The sequence below is a fragment of the Channa argus genome, chromosome 20 (genome assembly GCF_033026475.1).
Source record: "Channa argus isolate prfri chromosome 20, Channa argus male v1.0, whole genome shotgun sequence".
Classification (NCBI taxonomy): domain Eukaryota; kingdom Metazoa; phylum Chordata; class Actinopteri; order Anabantiformes; family Channidae; genus Channa; species Channa argus.
The window spans coordinates 8736840-8754316 of NC_090216.1; the positions used below are offsets into that span (position 1 = coordinate 8736840).

General features: G+C 42.9%; 1 protein-coding gene across 47 annotated transcripts in view; it reads left to right on the forward strand.

Moving 5' to 3' along the window:
- Window positions 1-1447: 1447 nt before the first annotated feature.
- tcf7l2 (transcription factor 7 like 2) overlaps window positions 1448-17477 on the forward strand; it is an 86190-nt gene continuing 70160 nt past the window's right edge. For 10 of the 47 annotated variants that reach the window (XM_067487411.1, XM_067487404.1, XM_067487416.1 and 7 more), the window contains exons 1-3: window positions 1449-1992; window positions 2163-2229; window positions 2408-2532. In XM_067487411.1, coding sequence (XP_067343512.1) covers window positions 1804-1992; window positions 2163-2229; window positions 2408-2532 — 381 coding nt within the window. In that variant the 5' untranslated portion in view covers window positions 1449-1803. Of the gene's footprint in view, window positions 1993-2162; window positions 2230-2407; window positions 2533-17477 lie in introns of all 47 variants that reach the window. The other 37 variants (XM_067487389.1, XM_067487384.1, XM_067487393.1 and 34 more) reach the window with 10 other exon arrangements.

A 17477-nucleotide genomic window follows, 5' to 3' on the forward strand; every position in this document is an offset into this window, starting at 1 on the left:
TTTATTTATTTTTGCTAGAAAGGAGTCAGCCATGTTACAACAGAGTGTTAGTGTCATCTGGATGTATGTTTCAGCTCGTATGGGCGTCTGTGCGGCGACATTTGAAATTCGTTGTTGATTTTGTGTTTGCCCCATCAAATATTGGCTTTAATAGAAACTGCATTTCCACAGCTGATGAGATAAGGTTAGCGAGTCACTGGTGCTGAGCTCATCACCGACGTACACAAACACACACACACACACACAATCCCCTTGCTTCAGGGTATTTTTCCCCCTGTCGTTTTTATGTACCTTTCAGATGGGTAGATTTCTTAACTTTGTTTTTGTTTGTTCATTTTATGATTTTGTATTTGATCCTTAATTAACCTGTTTTACTCAGATGACATTGTTACATATTTTACACTCTACTATTTCTCATTTATATGATTTAATAGGGACACAACAAATCAGACATGTCCCACTGACTTTACAGAAAAACCCTGTATTCATGTAAAACCAACAAGTAGGCAATAATATAAAAAACAAACAAAACAAAACAAACACTATAATGTACCAAACCATGAATATACAGTTAGGAATCTTCAATTTTATATGATTAAATTATATTTTTTATTAATTGCAATCACACACAGTTCATATTTGCCTATATATGTATTTCAAAGGTTTAATATCTAAATATACGCAGAGTCAGAGCATCCAAATCTGCATCAGTTATTTGTGTCCAGCCTGGCTGCTGAGGGAGAGCAGAAAAATAAAAACAGCCCAGTGTGTGCTGCCAGTGAGGAATTCAGGTTAGTCCCACAGGACATCACACCTGTCAAGCAAGCAGGATGCAATAACACCCTCCATCCCAAAAAATAGATCTGAGGAAACATTATCTAATATGATGAAAAATAGATCTAAGGAACTGACAAAGCAGATAAAATATGAAAACAAGCTCGGAGTAATAGCTTTTATTCTTCTTTGATAGGCCTCTGGTGTTTAGCAAGCACAAAAAAGGACAGATATAAAAGTAGGTTACAGAGCCTGCGTGTGAAAAAAAAAAAAAACTTTAATCCAAGCTATAATGTTAACTTAATTTGGCCCCAGTGTGACAGACTGGTTGGAAACAGTGGAGTCAAACTGGCTGCAAACAGCCTGAGGAAGTACCCACTTTTCTTTTCTTTTTTTTTCACTGGGAGACCGCCCATACGTGCGTTTAATCCACATTTGCAAGCAGCTCCTATCTTCCTGCTATTTTACCATCACTGTCCTGCTCCCAAACTGCCTTTTTCCTCCTCACATGCTTTTTCACTGCAGTCGGCCGCCGGCTTCCTCCAGTCTCCCTCCCTCCCTCTCTCTCTCTCTCTCCCTCCCTCTCTCTCTCCCTCTCCCTCCCCCCCTCTCTCCCTCCTTTCTCTCTCTCTCTCTCCTTTTTTTTCCTCCTATTTATGAAAACGTCACTTCAAGTCCCTCCCCGTTTGAATCTCATTAGTTTCTTGTGTGTTTCTCCCTGTCAATAATCCTGAATCCAGACTCTCTCTATTTCCATCCCTCTCTATCTGTCAATCAGCGCCGCCTTTGAACTGAAAACCACTCCGACCAACTTCAACTCACTCAATCCGAGCGGCTCGGCTCCTTCTCCGGCTTCCTTTTTCTGCCAAGATTCCTTCTTTTTTAGTTTTCTACCAACCGCGAGAGCTTTGGAAAACGCCAATACAGACCCCAAACTTAAACTCGGACTTTCTAGATCACCGAGATCAAGGGTTTAAAACTTTGAGTTTTGCCCCCTCAGAGAAAAAAAATAATTTTTGCTCGGGAAAAATGCCGCAGCTCAACGGCGGTGGAGGGGACGATCTGGGTGCAAACGATGAAATGATTTCCTTCAAAGACGAAGGGGAGCAGGAAGAGAAAATTTCGGAGAACTCCTCGGCAGAAAGGGATTTAGCAGACGTCAAATCTTCTCTCGTAAACGAGTCGGAAACGAATCAAAACAGCTCGTCGGATTCAGAGGTGAGTAGCAGATTAAAACCGGGACCGAGCGTCCCCGTCTCTTGCTAAGTTAGGGGCCTACATTTGTCACATTGCTACGCTGATGTAGACTTGAAAAGAAAGTTAACTATCGCCCTCATCGCCCATTGTGTTAACTTTAACGCAATCCCTGTGTTTCATTGCATTTCAAGGCGGAAAGACGGCCTCCGCCTAGATCTGAAACTTTCAGAGACAAAACAAGAGAAAGTTTAGAGGAGGGTGAGTTTCTGCTTTATTGTTCCACTTGTTTTTCTGCACCATGACAGTAAATGTGCCTGACGGAGGGGGATCTCCCCCGCTTTAGAGCTTTACTGCATTTTCCTGGGGAAACCAGTTTTCAAGGCCACTTTATTTTAAAAAAAGTTTTCTTCTTTTTTCCCCCCCCCCGCCATGTTAGCTGCGAAAAGGCAAGATGGAGGGCTGTTCAAGAGCCCACCGTACCCGGGCTATCCATTTATAATGATCCCCGATCTCACAAGCCCCTACCTTCCCAATGGATCACTTTCTCCGACAGCACGCACAGTAAGTTCATTTATTTACAACTGTATGCATACGCACGCACACACACACAATCACAATCCTCACTCACACACACACACACACACACACACACACACGGGCTCCGAGTAGACGCGGAGGCAGCCAGACTCGCAGTGTTGTCACCCAGAAGTGCTGCCGAGAAAAACGCAGAGCCAAGTTTTGCAACTCCCCATGAAGTGTCGAGCACAGTGGCGTGTCCGCCTGCAGCTCCCAGCCGCGGGCAGCAGCTAGCATGCTAACTGTGCTAAGCGCTAGGAGTCACCGCAGTGAAAAAGGACACTTTTTATGGCAGGTCATGTGTACATGACATTTCTGTTGATATGCGCCTCGGAGTAGTGTTTCAACAACTTTTAACTGAAACCCATGAGAAATATAAAATTATTATTTGCATAATAACGACAATAATAAATCCTTATTGTCGCTATTATGCAGGGTTTGCTGAATTGCAGGCTTCAAGTGCATGTTTCTGACTCACTGAATAATGCAATTGGCTTCTGTTTGCACAGCCTCATCAAAAATGCCCTTTTTTCTAACACAAGCTGCATGAGCACTCAGACCTTTACACTGGCTTTCTGACATGCTGTAAGCAGTGTAAAGCAATGTAAAATCCCACCAGCAAAATAAATATGCAGATGAGCCTTTTCAAAGTGATTTGCATGTGTCAAACCATTTAAAAACTTTGTGTGAACGAACAGTGCATGCATTGAATATTTGGCTGCTTTATCTTTTAACATTAGCCAAATTTTTTTTTTCTAATTGAAATATTTTTATTGTGTGAAATAATCAAATGGGAATTAATGTGCAGGTCTCTGGTGTGTGCACGTGCACCTTTTACTATTAATGAGGAAACCTCGGCCTTTCTTATTTTATTTTAAGGCATGTGCTTTATAAACCCATATTTATAAATAAAATGAAGATATTTATTTAGACACAATAAGCCATGCTATAATTATGCACACTTACTCATTTGCTCAGCACCTCACCAGTCCCTCTGGGCAAAGGCAGTCCTTAAGCGGCATAATTTTCTTAACCATGGGTGTTTTTTCCCCCCCTATTTTAAACGGTTGCAATTACAAGTCTGTGCTTTAGGACCTGTCATCTCATTTTACAAGGTTAAGGCAAAGACCAAGCATTAGGAAATCTAACCCCTCCACCCCACCACCACCACCTTAACTCTGCCTAACGAAACTGATATTTGTTACCTCAATTTTTTTTGGTTTTGTTTGTGCACACCTTGAAAATAAATGCACATCTGACACATAATGCCTCCTTTTGTGTTTGACACAATTTCTGCTTTTGAGTTCCACATGATTCCACCCAGAGTTTCACATGAAATTATTTTTGCTGCTTGCACAATTCTCTTTATCTGTGTGTGTGTGTGTGTGTGTGTGTCTGTGTTTTTATAGTTAAAAGATTTTTATTATTCTCAACATATGCACACATTTTGCCATTCTTTCCCTCTCACTCAGCCTTGTTGCCGGCTGGTATGTGGAATTAGTCACTCATTATTCTCATCAGCACTGACACAAACACGCATTCACAACAATGCACATGATTTGAACTGAAGCACTTCCTTGTTTCGGTGGCAGAGGTTTGTCGTTTTCTTTGTGACTGTCACAGTACTATGTCCTGTGCTGGTTCGTGGAGCGCTCATTTTATTGTGCTTATGCAGCATTTAGAAAAGCAGTAGATTGTTTTGTATGGCTGAAAGATGCTGTGGCGAGACAGTGTTGACCTTTGGTCTCTTAATTCCAGCCATGAAATACTTTATGGACATATTTTAGATAGTAAAGGCTCTGTTTTTATTTTTTAAATGAATGCTCCTGGTTTCAGTTGCACCTTGATGCCACTTTCTTATATCGTGTTGAAGTAATATAACACTAGTAATATCTAAACACCACCGCTGCCTGTTGATTAGATGCTTGATTTCTATATTAATAGACAGCAGTTATTACTGTTAAATTTATAGTTCTACATGAACAGCGACTGTAGCTGATCGTGGGTTTTTGGCGGTGGTCTTCCTACTGTACAGCCTCGGCTCCCACTGTCTTCAGCGCCCTGTGTGTCCAGCCATTAGTGCTTTGAAGTCAGCGGCCGCTGTAATATAAATGTATTAGACTTAAAGCTGGCATAAATAATTCACCTGGACATTGATTAGCTGTCTTGCTCTCTAACATGTCATGTTAGGCACTGAATATGACTGCTAGTATTATTGGTATGAGACTTTCTGTGTCTTGTCATGAAAAGGCTTTGATTCTCGCTGCTTTTCCCTTCATTTTTCTTCTGCTCCTCTTGGTTTGGGCGCTGCTGTAACAGTATTTTAGGTTTTTTAATATCAAGTCCTTTTTTCTTCTGTATTTAATGTAAATTATTTACATTGAGATGTTTGACGCCTGTGTGGCCTCATTTTCATGTATTTATTAGAAAAATAATCGGATCAATTTGTGATCATTTGGCACTAATGCTCATCGATCTGCACATTTTATCTTGTTTCCGAGATTTCTGTTTTTGCATGACTTTGAGGAGGGAAAAACAAATTCCAGCATGTGGTGGTTACCATAATTTGTGTGTCCTCTGGGAGCCATAACCAGTAAGAATTTGTTTTTACTACCACCTAAGTCCAAGGAGGCTTACAATTTAGTATCATTTAGCAATTTGACATGAAGCCGTGCCCAGGCTTTAAAAGTCTTCCGGCCCCCGTTTCCTCCACTCCTCTCCCTGCTGTCTCTTTCCTCCCTAAAACCTCACACAAAGGCCTGCTGGATCACTGGGTGCAGGTTGAATTGGAGAATTGGCCTGGTTCACCCCAGTTTTCTATCTCCTTTCACTTTTCCCTCTCTCTATCTCCCTTCCTCTCTCCGTCTACCTTTTGTTTCCTGCCGATGCTAACACGGGGCTTGTGAAAGGAGGCGGCAGGTTAACTCCGGTGCTGTGGGCTAACATCACACCTCAACAGGTCTGGAGACGCAGAGGCTGAGGGAGGGTGGAGCGGGATCTGAGCGGCCAGCTCTCCTGCATTGGGGCTGCAGGGCCGTAAATCCGCTGGCTTTATTTACTGCCTCTCGGACTTATGAATGTTAAGATATTTGACGCCACCCCTGGCCCCATAATTCTCCAGGCCTGGAGACTTCTGGCGGAGGTTTTGAGTTTCGGTGTGTAATTACGGATAGTTTAAAAAAGAACAAGAAAGCAGAGGGTGGGGGCAAAAGGGTGATGAAAATACAACACTGAGCATCAACTGCTGTGTTGAGATTGAAAAAAGATGCTCTCAGAACCCGTGGCATTTCTTCTACAATACGATGGAAAGGCTTTGTGTAGCTGAAACAATAGCTTTTCTCCTGTTTTACCTCTTTGATTCACTTGTGTTGTCGTGGTAGGATTGCTCATGTTGCCGCAGATTCACCTTTTTAAAAAAATAAATGCACTTTCATACAGGCCGCCTGCCTTCTTTATCATTTTACTTTAGGAACCATAATGGAGGATTTTCTGGTCAGATTATTGTAATGAACATACAGGAGTGAATGCAACACCAGCCCCTTTGTGTGCACGTACACACATTACTGTGGCCTTATCTGTTATAATTGACACCAACAGACAGTATCTTTCCTAAATGTGGCAGCAGCATAAGCATAACAATGGTATATCATATGGATTATGCGTGTTCGGCTGCTGTAAATGGATTTTTGGCTGTGACGAGAGGAAAGATAGTTTAATGCGGATTTAAGGGATAGGGCCCACACCTTATCAAATTGGCTTTACATGTTAATGGACCCTAATTGGTGTCCACGGGGGGTTTCGTGGCACGATGCGGCTGCATTTTGTGCCTCTAGCCGCAAAATGCATTCTGAATTTAGTTCGAAGGTTGCACTCCTTTTGTCTTGCAAATCACTTTTGTTTACAAAGTATGGCGGAAGCAGCTCCCGCGCTCTCTCTCTCCCTCCCACTACTCTCTTTTTTTTTTTTTTTTTTGTGCTCCCTCTCTTCCTCTCTCTTTGCTCTTTCTCTCATCCCATGCTAGGAGAGGGGAAAGGAAAGGTCCTTATTTTTCTTCGACTCAATAAACCGTCATAAAAAGTACAATCTGCTTTGGATTTGAGGAGTTAAGTCAGAGAACGAGGGAGGGGGGGACTGCAAAGCAAAGTTTGGCACCATTAAAGTAAAATTGGGGCCTGCTAGACATTAGTGGTGCACAGCACATTCTCGGAGCTTAATTAGTCCGAACTGTAATTGTTCATGGTCTGCCAATAGGAGTAATGCTCAGGAAAAGTGGAGTTGCACTAAAACAGCCCAGGGTTTTTAAAACAATAAATCACTCGCATATTTGTGCCGTGATTCAGATGGAGGCTCGACCTCTCCCATCTCGACATGTGGTAAATTGTAAAGTCAATGAATCGCAGATGTAGGGGTGGGGTGGTGGTGGTGGTGGTGCTAGTGAAGGGGACTCGGAGAGAGAGAGTACAGTAAGGTTTTGTTAGTGCCTGGTGAATGGATGGAAAAGATTTGTGCAGTAAATATTTACTGAGGAGATATATTTTTTTTCTCTCTCAGCTCACGGGCCTTAATTGTCTAATGCTGATGATGTTGGCAGGCTGAGCCGTGTGAGAGCTTACGCGCTCGTCGATCTGTCACTCTGCTTGAAACACCACAGAGGCAAAGAAAAAAAAAAACAGTCAGTTTGTGTGTGTGTTTCTAATCAGATTTTTAACTAGTGCAAAGGGAGTAGTGGTTCCCTGGTGGCACTGAGAGCTGGGTTTGGATGTAGCTAATGTTCAGCTGCAGTCAAGTCTGGTTTGGAGCTGAACCTTTTTTAATTAAATCATTTACTTCATTGTTTTTAATGCAATAACAGCTAATCTGATCCTAATTTTGACTTCAGTGTAAGAGATTATGCCTGTTACCCATTAAGTCACAACCCAGCATATTTTTCTCAGTTTTTTTTTTTTTTTTTTGTAAAAACAAATTATTATCAAAAAGGATCAATTCTTTGCTACCTCCTGTATCCATCCTTGTTTTTGTCAGTGAGCCACCACACTCTGCTTTTCTGTGTCTGAGCACAAAAAAAAAAAAAAATGCATCAGTTTAGCAGCTGTGCACTGGTGCCCCCCCAGAACCTAGTGTAACACCCCTTCTCTTCCAGCCGCACCCCCCCTTCACTCCCTCTTTCTCTCATGCATTTCTATAGAACACAAAGATAGTACTGTACATCTGGAATGCAACTTTTGTCATCTGTTAAATATAGGCTAGCTCTGCTCCTGGCCCACAGGGCTTAGGGCTCCCTGAAACATGGAAATTAAATTATTTAGTGTGTGTGTGTGCGCGTATGTGTTTGTGTGTGCATATGCACGCATGCATGTAGCCACCAGTTAGGTTTGTTTCCGTATACACAGCATGCTGCTTCATTTTTATTTACTGTTTCCTTGGTAGACAGCACATTTGCACTCCCTACAGTTGTTGGCAAGTTCACTTTTAACTTCAAACACAGTGCAGAAATATGCGCAGAACCAGATATTAATTTTGTTTTTGACTATTTTCTCATTTTATTTGAGATTACAAAGAATAAAGCTTGCATTTTGAAGTATCTGAACAAGAATACATCCTTACTGCTGCTTTCAAACTATTCTGTTATTTTACAATTGTTTTTTTTTTTATTATTTTTAAAGAACACGACATAACTGCACTTTTCATCATTGTGTGCCTTTAGTATCAATATGTGATGACACTGGTGGCTGGTAGAATGTGAAGCTCACCCTCACTTTGCAGCCAATAGAGTGAACTCGCATGGAATCATTCAGTTTCGAATGAGGACTTTGAAAATGGGATAAGTGATTGCTGAAGGTTTGAGATTTCATTGGCAGTGTTGCTGCATCCAACTTAAAAGTTTAGGTTAAAATGACTATTGATTGCATTTTTAGATACCAAGATTGTCATTTTGGTTAGGAATAAAAGTTGATTACCTAGAAAGTGTAATTTCTCGTGAAATGCTGCTGCAAAATGTCAATCTCTAGCATGACAGTTAGGGTTTTGTAGAATCTTTCAAATCTTTTTTGCTGTGCTGCGGCAAATGTGTATCTAACCATATTTTTTTAAGTATTGCATTTTTAATGGCGGAGAAGAAATCCACAGAATGTTATGTGAAGAATTGTTTGAGCCCAGGTATCACTCTAGAAATACTTCTGGTATGTGCATTTAATTTTTTCCCCTCCTCCTTCCTTTCCCTGCGTTCATATTTCTCTAAGTTCATTCATACTGGGACCAGAGTGCTCCAGAAGCCAAATGAGTTCACCAGTAGTGGAGTGGGAGGGAAAGCACGGGGTGGGACTGGGCAGAGAAAAGCGGGAAATGTGTGCGTGTGTGTGAGTAGTGGGGAACGCAGGGGCGACAATTGGGGGGGTTAGGGGTCGAACGCACAAAAGCCGTCTGAATAGAGCGCATAATTGCTGTTAATGCCAGGGCAATGAGAGCAGCGACAGTTCCTGGTTAGATGTCCAAACAATAGTGCCCCTAGGCTGCACATTTATCTTCCCGTTTATGAAAAAGAAAAATCAGCAGGGCCTGAGCAGAGTGGAACGCAGATTGGAGCAAACATGTTTCAGTTTTCAGCCATGCTTGACGAGCAGGCTCGTGTTCATGTGTGTGGTTTGTGCCTCTGAATCAACCCCCGTCCCCCTCCTTTCTATGCCCACTCCTCCACGCTGCTCACTCCACGCTTCCCACCCTCATCGTCATCAAAAAATGTGCCCTAAAAGCTCTGGGTGAGAGGGCCGCTGTGACGCTGGAGGAATTCTGGTGGTGCTGGCCTTCTGTTTAGATTGTGGAGTGTGTTTGGGAAGGGTCAAAGTGCACCGGCGCTGACATGTTTTTTGTTGAGAAAGGAGCTTCCCCTCTCACCCCTTTTTTTTACAAGAACTGATAGGGAGTGCTTGAGTCTCCATTGGAGTTTTTTTTTTTTTTAAGCACTGTGTGTGTGTGTGTGTGTGTGTGTGTGTGTGTGTGTGTGTGTGTGTGTGTGTGTGTGTGTGTGTGTGTGTGTGTGTGTGTGTGTGTGTGTGTGTGTGTGTGTGTGTGTGTGTGTGTGTGTGTGTGTGTGTGTGTGTGTGTGTGTGTGTGTGTGTGTGTGTGTGTGTGTGTGTGTGTGTGTGTGTGTGTGTGTGTGTGTGTGTGTGTGTGTGTGTGTGTGTGCAGGGAGGAGGTGCCACACTGCCATCACAGCTCTTAATGATCATGTCGGGCTAGATAATGACTAGCCGTGCCAGTGTGCAGCGAACACCTGTGGTACACCAGCCTTTTATGGCTGTGGTAGAATGCTCTGGAACATACCACAGAAAAAGGATCTCTTTCATGCTAATATCTTTTTAGAATTCTTTCTGTTTAACTTTTCCCCCCCTTTCCTCCGGTATGCGAATAATCACACTGTAGAAAATGCTAGCATGGCCCTCATCAGCAGATTTCATTTTCAAAATAAATTAAAACATGATACATTTTGTTACTGGTATGTTGATATAGCTTGATCTCCGAAATTTTGCATTTTGAATCTTGTTACATGAAAGTAAGCAATATAGAAATATATATGTAGCATCCAAATTGTAGTATATTATTCAGATGGTGTTTTTCAGCAGTCCTGTTTGGGTACCCAGTTTATATCTCCAGCCTTAATGTAGTCAAGAGAATTTTTCTATGCAGATAATCTGTTCAAAATAGCTTAGATGGGAAGGAGGCGCTTTGTGTGTGCTAAACACATAATGGAGGAGTTTAAGGTGATAAAACTCCAGTCAATGTATTTTTAATCTACTAATTAAACTTTTAATTGTAGCAGGATAAGCTCCAAGGAGTGTGTGTGTGTGTGTGTGTGTTTGTGTGTGTGTGTTTGGGAAGTGGAGCGAGTCCACTAATGAGGTGATCGTCTGCTTGTTTGTCGTTAAAGGTGGTGGATTCATAACTGCCTGCAAAAGGTGAGGGAGATTTTGAGAGTGCAAGCAGAAATAAATTCATCTACTAATCTGCGGATTATGGTAGGATTTGGGGGGTGGGGGGGGTTGGGTGGTGGATGTTGGCGAGATTCCTTAAAAATGCACGAGGCTAATAAAATGTAACCTCTTTACCCTGCTGTGCAGTGTGGAATGGCAAGATTTGTTTTTTTTGTTTTTTTGTTTTTTTAAGTTGATGAACCAATTCCAGTGGAAAACAGATTAAGAGTAAAATCCCATGTTAGCTCTTTAACCAGCTGTTAGAAACCTATTTACACACAATAATAATACGCCTCTTATAAAGAGACAGCTGTCAGCTTGTGTAGAGCACTAGATAACATTTCATGTGAACAGCTTGTCACATCCACACATGGCCTACACCTCACACATGAGCACTGAATTGCTAACTACTGTGCAGGTAATGCTGTATAGAGTACATTAAGTGTTTATATTGCTCTAGTAGTTTGCTAGGTAATTTCTATTTTCTGTTACTGAATCACACTTTACGGGCTCTATTCTTTGGATTTACACGATATACACTTTCAATTGCTTTTCAATTAGTACTTTTTTTCTTTCCCACCCAGAATGGATAATTTCAAACTGTACTAGTGCTGTAACTCCAAACATATGTGCGGACATTGTTTTAACATGTTTTCACCTTAAGAAAAAAATCCCCTCCACGCCTCCTCACCAACCTCACTATTATGTATTCATTCCACTCCAGTGAGAGGCCAGTGTGTCAGCAATGTTTGGGGTCAATTCTAAAAGTGAACAAATTGACTCTCAGCACTGACTAAATTGTCAATTCCCTCCCCCATCCCCACTCAAGGGGTCACAGTGAATGAAGTGTCTTGTTTGGACAACTATCCTGAGGTGAGATGAGGGGCCTTCACCGTCTGCTCAGAGGGAATGGACTGACGGACGGGTGGACAGAGAGAAATCAAATGAAGTGGCAGGCAAACACATTGGCAAGAGGGAACATGTCACTGTTGAAGCAGAAAACAATGCAATCTAGTCACCGTGATTGAAATAATGACCTGCAGCCACTGTCGTTGGCACTTCTCATGGTGTCCATTGTTGAGGCATTGACACAAGAAGGAAGCAACAGTTGTAGTCTTCCTATAATAAACCCAAGGTTGAGTGACAGTCGAATTAGCTGGATCTCTGTGTTAAATATTAAAATCTTGATTATTGCCACACATGTTCCTGTACGTGAGTTTACATAGTTTGGCATGGGAATGCTTTGTAGCTGATTGTTTTACATTCTGGTTTTTATAATTATGGGTCTTGACCCAAAAAAAAGACTCTTATTCCACCATGTTTCCCCTGTGACAGTTACTTGTCAAAACTGTTAGAGGGAGAGATTGAATTTCTTATTTAGTTTGGAAGCTACTTAAGTGGAGCAACTTGACAAAGTCCAAAATTAATACCACAAAATTCTAAAGTTTGTCTTTGGTGGATAACCGTAAGAGAAACAGGCCTTTTTAAAGATAACATGTCTTTATTATATACAGTATTTAATCCTTGTGTTCTCACAACCCTGGCTTGAGGTGAATAACATTAGAAGTTATTTTCGTTTACAATCCTTTGGCATGTAAGCCAAAGGTCGAATTCAGATTTTACAGTTATCGAACTGAAATGTGTTCAGTCATTATGAAAGTTTAGATAATGGCTTGGCACCAGTGATTGAGGGAGGACGTTGTGTCATGTGATGCACTTCACGTTGCCCTTTAGAACCAGGAAGCACTTTATCTCTTCTTTACTGCCTCCTCTATCTTTATTGGCTGCCACACTTTGCATATTTCAAATATCAATAAAGATAAATTTCCTGCTTCGTCATTACAGGTGGCATTCTGCGATTCAAATTTCAGCAGGAGTCTTTTAGCAATGTGAGGATTTTTATTTATTTGATTCTCTAATCTCTCTTCTGTGGGAGGCCAGTTTGGACTCTGGCAGGCAGCATTTAAGTAGCCAGCACAAGTCTCTGGAGCATTTCTAATAGATGAGTCCAGTTTTGCATGTCTACAAAAGCCCTTTGTCTGTTGTGGATGACCCTTGCTGTTGTAAGGCCTGTGTGTGTCTCTGCACAGGCAGGCAGGACTGCAGCGAGGATGCAGCAGCTGGCCAGGGCCCAGGCGCAGGAATGCTGCATGTGCTGTTTAAATAGTGCCTTGTCTCAGTGCGGGCCTGGAGGAGCGGAGGGAAGGAAGTTGCTGCGTGTTTACATAGCTGAATTGTCCTTTGGGCCCCCCCAGTGTCTAATGCACTTCTGTTCAAACATTCACAAGTGTGGAGACGACCCCTACTGATGCTGGCGTTCACAGCTCTGCCTTCACCCGGCCTCTGCTCACTATCTGAACGTGTGTGTAAGAGAGAACAATGAAAACTCCGAGTCACTACTTTCTTCCCTGCTGTGGGTGTTTGCTGCTTTAACCTGGAGGCTTGGATGATAGATAAAAAGTATTACAAGGCTCAATTTATCTCGCTGAGACATGAGGGAAGGGCGAGAGATACACAGACAGATGAAGAGGTAGAAGGCACCTCATTGCCCCAACCAAGGTCCGGTCCAACAAGGAGGCAGACATTGACATACGGCCCAGTCGTCAAGCTAATTGTTGTTTAAATTACATGTTATGATCCGATGACAAATCTCTCACACTCTTGCCACCAGAGCGGAAAATGTATCTGGGGATTGGCATGATCTTTGCGAGTGTGTAAACCTGGCTTCAACAAGATGGATAAATGCAATTATTGGGCAGACCTGGAGAGGAGAAAATCCATTTAAAGCCCGTAAAGCTAAGCAGGGGCCGTGGTTAATTCATTTGGCCAATTTACGGGTGATGTACGAGTGTCAGGGCACATTAGTCAGGCGGGGGAGAGGTGAGTGTGTGCTGGCTCAGTGGGTTGGTTGGATATGGGTGTGTTATTTTTTTTTTTCCTTTTGGGAGAGGGTACATGTGAGATGCTCTGTGGGTGCAAACTGGTCTCCTCAAGAGCTAGGTTTCTCACTTCCCTCCACTCCTCCCTCTTTGCCATCTCAGTGGACAAAGCAAATAGAGCCTGGACGTGGAAATGACAAAAAGATGCACTAAGTGAGCGGGAATCTGGATTGCTTTGCAAATGAGGTGGGGAAACGTGGCTGTGGTCCGCTGGGCGGCAGAGTGAGTACCAGCATGCTTTGCCACACTGAGAGCTCAGTCTGGTCCTTTTGTCACTCCCCCCCACCCCACATCCTGAGAGTTAAATCACTGTTTTCTTTAAGCACCACTTGTGGCCACATTGTAACCAGATATAGTGAGTAAATGCTGTAAAAGAGCAGACGTGTGACTTAAATTCTAGTTCGATCTATCGAGTAATCTCAAACGTTACAAACATTTTAATTTCTTTGTAATTAAAAGTGAGTCAGTGAGCACCAACAGAGCAGAGTTGGTGTTAAAATGCACTCTGAGTTTCTAAACACTGGGAAGTTTCAAATTGAGTTATAATTACACTGGAAGCCAGCTCTTTACTGTGGATATACAAGGCCCACAGTAGAGTGATCGGCTCCCGTGAGAAATTGTACTTTTTGGCTTGAACAGTGTTTGCCTCAGCAGCTGGCAGACTCACCTATGTTACTTTTATTTTTATTTATCATGAAAGGTCTCCAGATACCTCCCTCATGCTTCAAGTTAATTTCATATGTGATTCTTGTGGCTTTGCTCTGCTTAGTCTGTTACACGGCCATTGTCTTGCTGGAGCAAAACCGCTCAGTGGTTACACAAGCTGAGCAGTATGCAAAAACAGTGGTTAGTGCAGAGCCGGGCGGGTGAGAGGCGTTGAGGGATGCTTTGGTTTACAGCTCCAACCCGCAGCCTGAAACAGGGCACACTTTCCTATCAGATAGAGAGACATGAGAGGCTAAGACGTATCTCACTATGATGCAGATGCTTTTTAAGTGGTTGGGATCAAACTTAAGTGGCTCTTGGTTCATTTGATTTGGAATGCTAGTGTGCATGCGTGTTTGCAGGATGTGTCAGACAAGGCGCGTTAGCATTTATCACCTGACAGCCAGGCATTCGGCCTCAGGAAACCAGTCAGTGTGAATGCCGGGGCTTGTTGAAGACAGGTGCAGGCGCTGCCGTCCATGCCTGCCGTACATCAGCTGGGGGAATAGTGCAAGGCCCATGGTCAAATGTTGGCCATTGGGAGACACCGTCAGCCAGAGCTTTCTGACTGTCGCAGGTCAGAAGGGCATGGCTCAGTCCTGTAGCTTGAGGTTTTCTTACAGGTAAGAATTTAATATTGTGCTGACACCTAAGATCAAGCCCGTTGACATGTGAAACTGCGGCATTTTTGAAAGAGCTGAAGTTACACTCCACACACTGAGAAACAAACGACAAACGGCGGATGTGTTTCTAATTTTGAGATCTAAATGTGACTACAAGTGGCATGTAATGACTTTCAGTGTTAGTCATCTCTGTAACATCTATTGTCTGTATGTGGAATGACTAAGCAAAGAAATGCTTCCTAAAGATTTGCCTCATGTACGGTTTAGTAATGCATTATAAACATGGAGAGTGAGTCAGTTCTTTTTGATTACAGAAGACAATATTAGGGATGCAGATTATTTACATATTCACTGTAAATCCTATATCTTAACCCCCTCACTTAATATTTTAATATCACTTCCTATACTTATTGCAATACTACTGTGGTATTACATAGCAGTGAAGCCACTTTCCCAGGCACAAAAATGACACAACTGAAAACTTGAACAGGAAACCTCCCCCGTCCTCTTAGGATAGTGGGGTTGTAGATGTGCCTGGGAACCATGCCTGTCTTCTGTCCTCCCTGCCTTCTCGGGGAAGTTCTGTGCAGCCTTTCTTCTCATTTTCAACACTTGCCTTTGGGATCGTTCGACTCTTGCAATCTGAAAATAAATATGCAGATGTAGTCCTCATCTTCTCCTGATCGGCCTGCTCGCTGCTTCCCAGATGCTTGCCCACCCTCATGGGAGAACAACTGTTGCCGCCATCTATAGGACAGTGGAATTCCTCGCTGTGACTCAGAGAAAAAAATGAATGTAGCTTTTCTATATGCTCGCACAGATCATTTTACATTAGTAGGCGTGCCTCTCAACACAACTGTTCCTGGTGAGCTGCCAGTCTTATTATGGTCAGCAGTGGGACAAATGTTTCTCACTACCACTATGTGTAGTTTGATACCATGTGGCTTGGTTGTTAAGTTATTCAAGCCTGAGAACTGACCCGTTAATCTCCTTCCTCTTATGCCATTGTAAATTTAGAAGTAAACATTGGCAAAAGCTGTGCATTATATGATCATGTTGTTGATTTAAGTGGCATACATTTTGCTACTCCTGCCCTGAGACATAAAGTTGAGGTATAATATTGCCTATAGGAGCAGGAGGAAATTATGGAGGAGAGATATGACAGTTACACCACCCAAAAAGTTATAATTTTGCAAACCAAAGCATTATCGTGTTTGGTGTGCCCAAGAACCACATTTTGGTAAATGATTTAACATTGCTGACATTATTGAGACCAGACAGAAGAGTTAATTTGCTGTTATTTAGCTGAGTGGTCATGTTAAATCAAACAGGCTGTCAGACGACCTCAGTAAAAATCAGTAATGAATAAATAGCAAAGCTAAGGCCTGAATTTGAAGATAATCTTATTTCTTGGCCGGCCAGCTTGACTGTTGGAGCTCCCTGGTCAGAGATTGTGATGCTGTGGTCTGATACGCTGGGAAAGTCAACCTTTAATTGTTTACAGAAGCTATTGGCAGGAGGAGCTGAGAAATGATGAGTGAGGGAGCAACAGGGGTGGATGCAGTGATGGTACAGCTCACACTCTCCGTTCAGGGTTTTTCAGGAAAGAAGTCGAGCCCGTTGGGATACTCCCCAATGACAAACTGGTTGCCCTAAAGAGAGAGAAACAATCTACAAACCTTATTTTTTTTCTTGGCTCACTTTTAAGACACAGACACTTTCTTCACATTTTAAATTGGCCTTGTCATGCGGTTTCCTCAACTGGGCTGCTGGGAGCCGACTGTTTCCACATAGGCGAATGTTCTGTACCAGTTTTGGTTTCGAGAAAAATAAGGGGCTGTTTTTTCTGGCACTGATCACTGTGGTATTAAACTCCCAACTTTTCCCAAACGCTGACACAGCCATGCGTTTGTATTCTTCACGCCTTTTTGATCTTTGTCACAGTTGTCTGGCACATCTGCCTCTCAGTCATAACACTGCCACAACCCTGTAACCCCCCCTCCCCACTGCCACCTGTAGCACAAATCCAGTTTTTTGGGATGTTTTTCTGTGTGCCATAAGTTAGCAAATAACATGAGTAATGATTCAATTGGGCATAAAGTAATTGAGAGGCGGCCTGCTTGCCATCTGTCTGGTGAGATTACTACTTTCTGTGTAATTAAACGCGTGACCTTGCGGCTGTGGAGGGAGGTGCCAGGGGGCAGCCACGGCCAAAGAGCCAGGCTGTCTTATTTGAAGTCAGGGGGAGGCTGGCTGGGAGGGGGAAAGTTGTTTTGTGGTTTTAACAGTTTAGCCCAGCTGCTAAAGATAGCGCACGCTGATGTGAGACGAGCTTAAGTGGCAGTCTCCTTTACATAGATGTGTCCTGTCTGTCTGTGTGTGTGTGTATATATTCACACACACCAACGAGCCCATGTCAAAGCCTCAGTCAATTTGGCGATGCGAGAGAGGCCCCGCTGAAGTCGGAGTGATCCCTGTGTGAATACAGTGTAACCAGGATAGGGTAGACGAGCACGAACCAAAGAGTGTGAGTGTGTGTGGGAGCTGGTGGGGTCACAGTGGGCTGAACAGAGTCTGCTGTTTTAACTCTGATTTTTATGTGTGGTTTTGTTTGGACTCCTGAGGTTTGGTTTCCCTTGGACAGTGTCCAGAGACTACAAGGCCTGCTTCTCCTCAGCCCTCCTGCAAGGCCGATG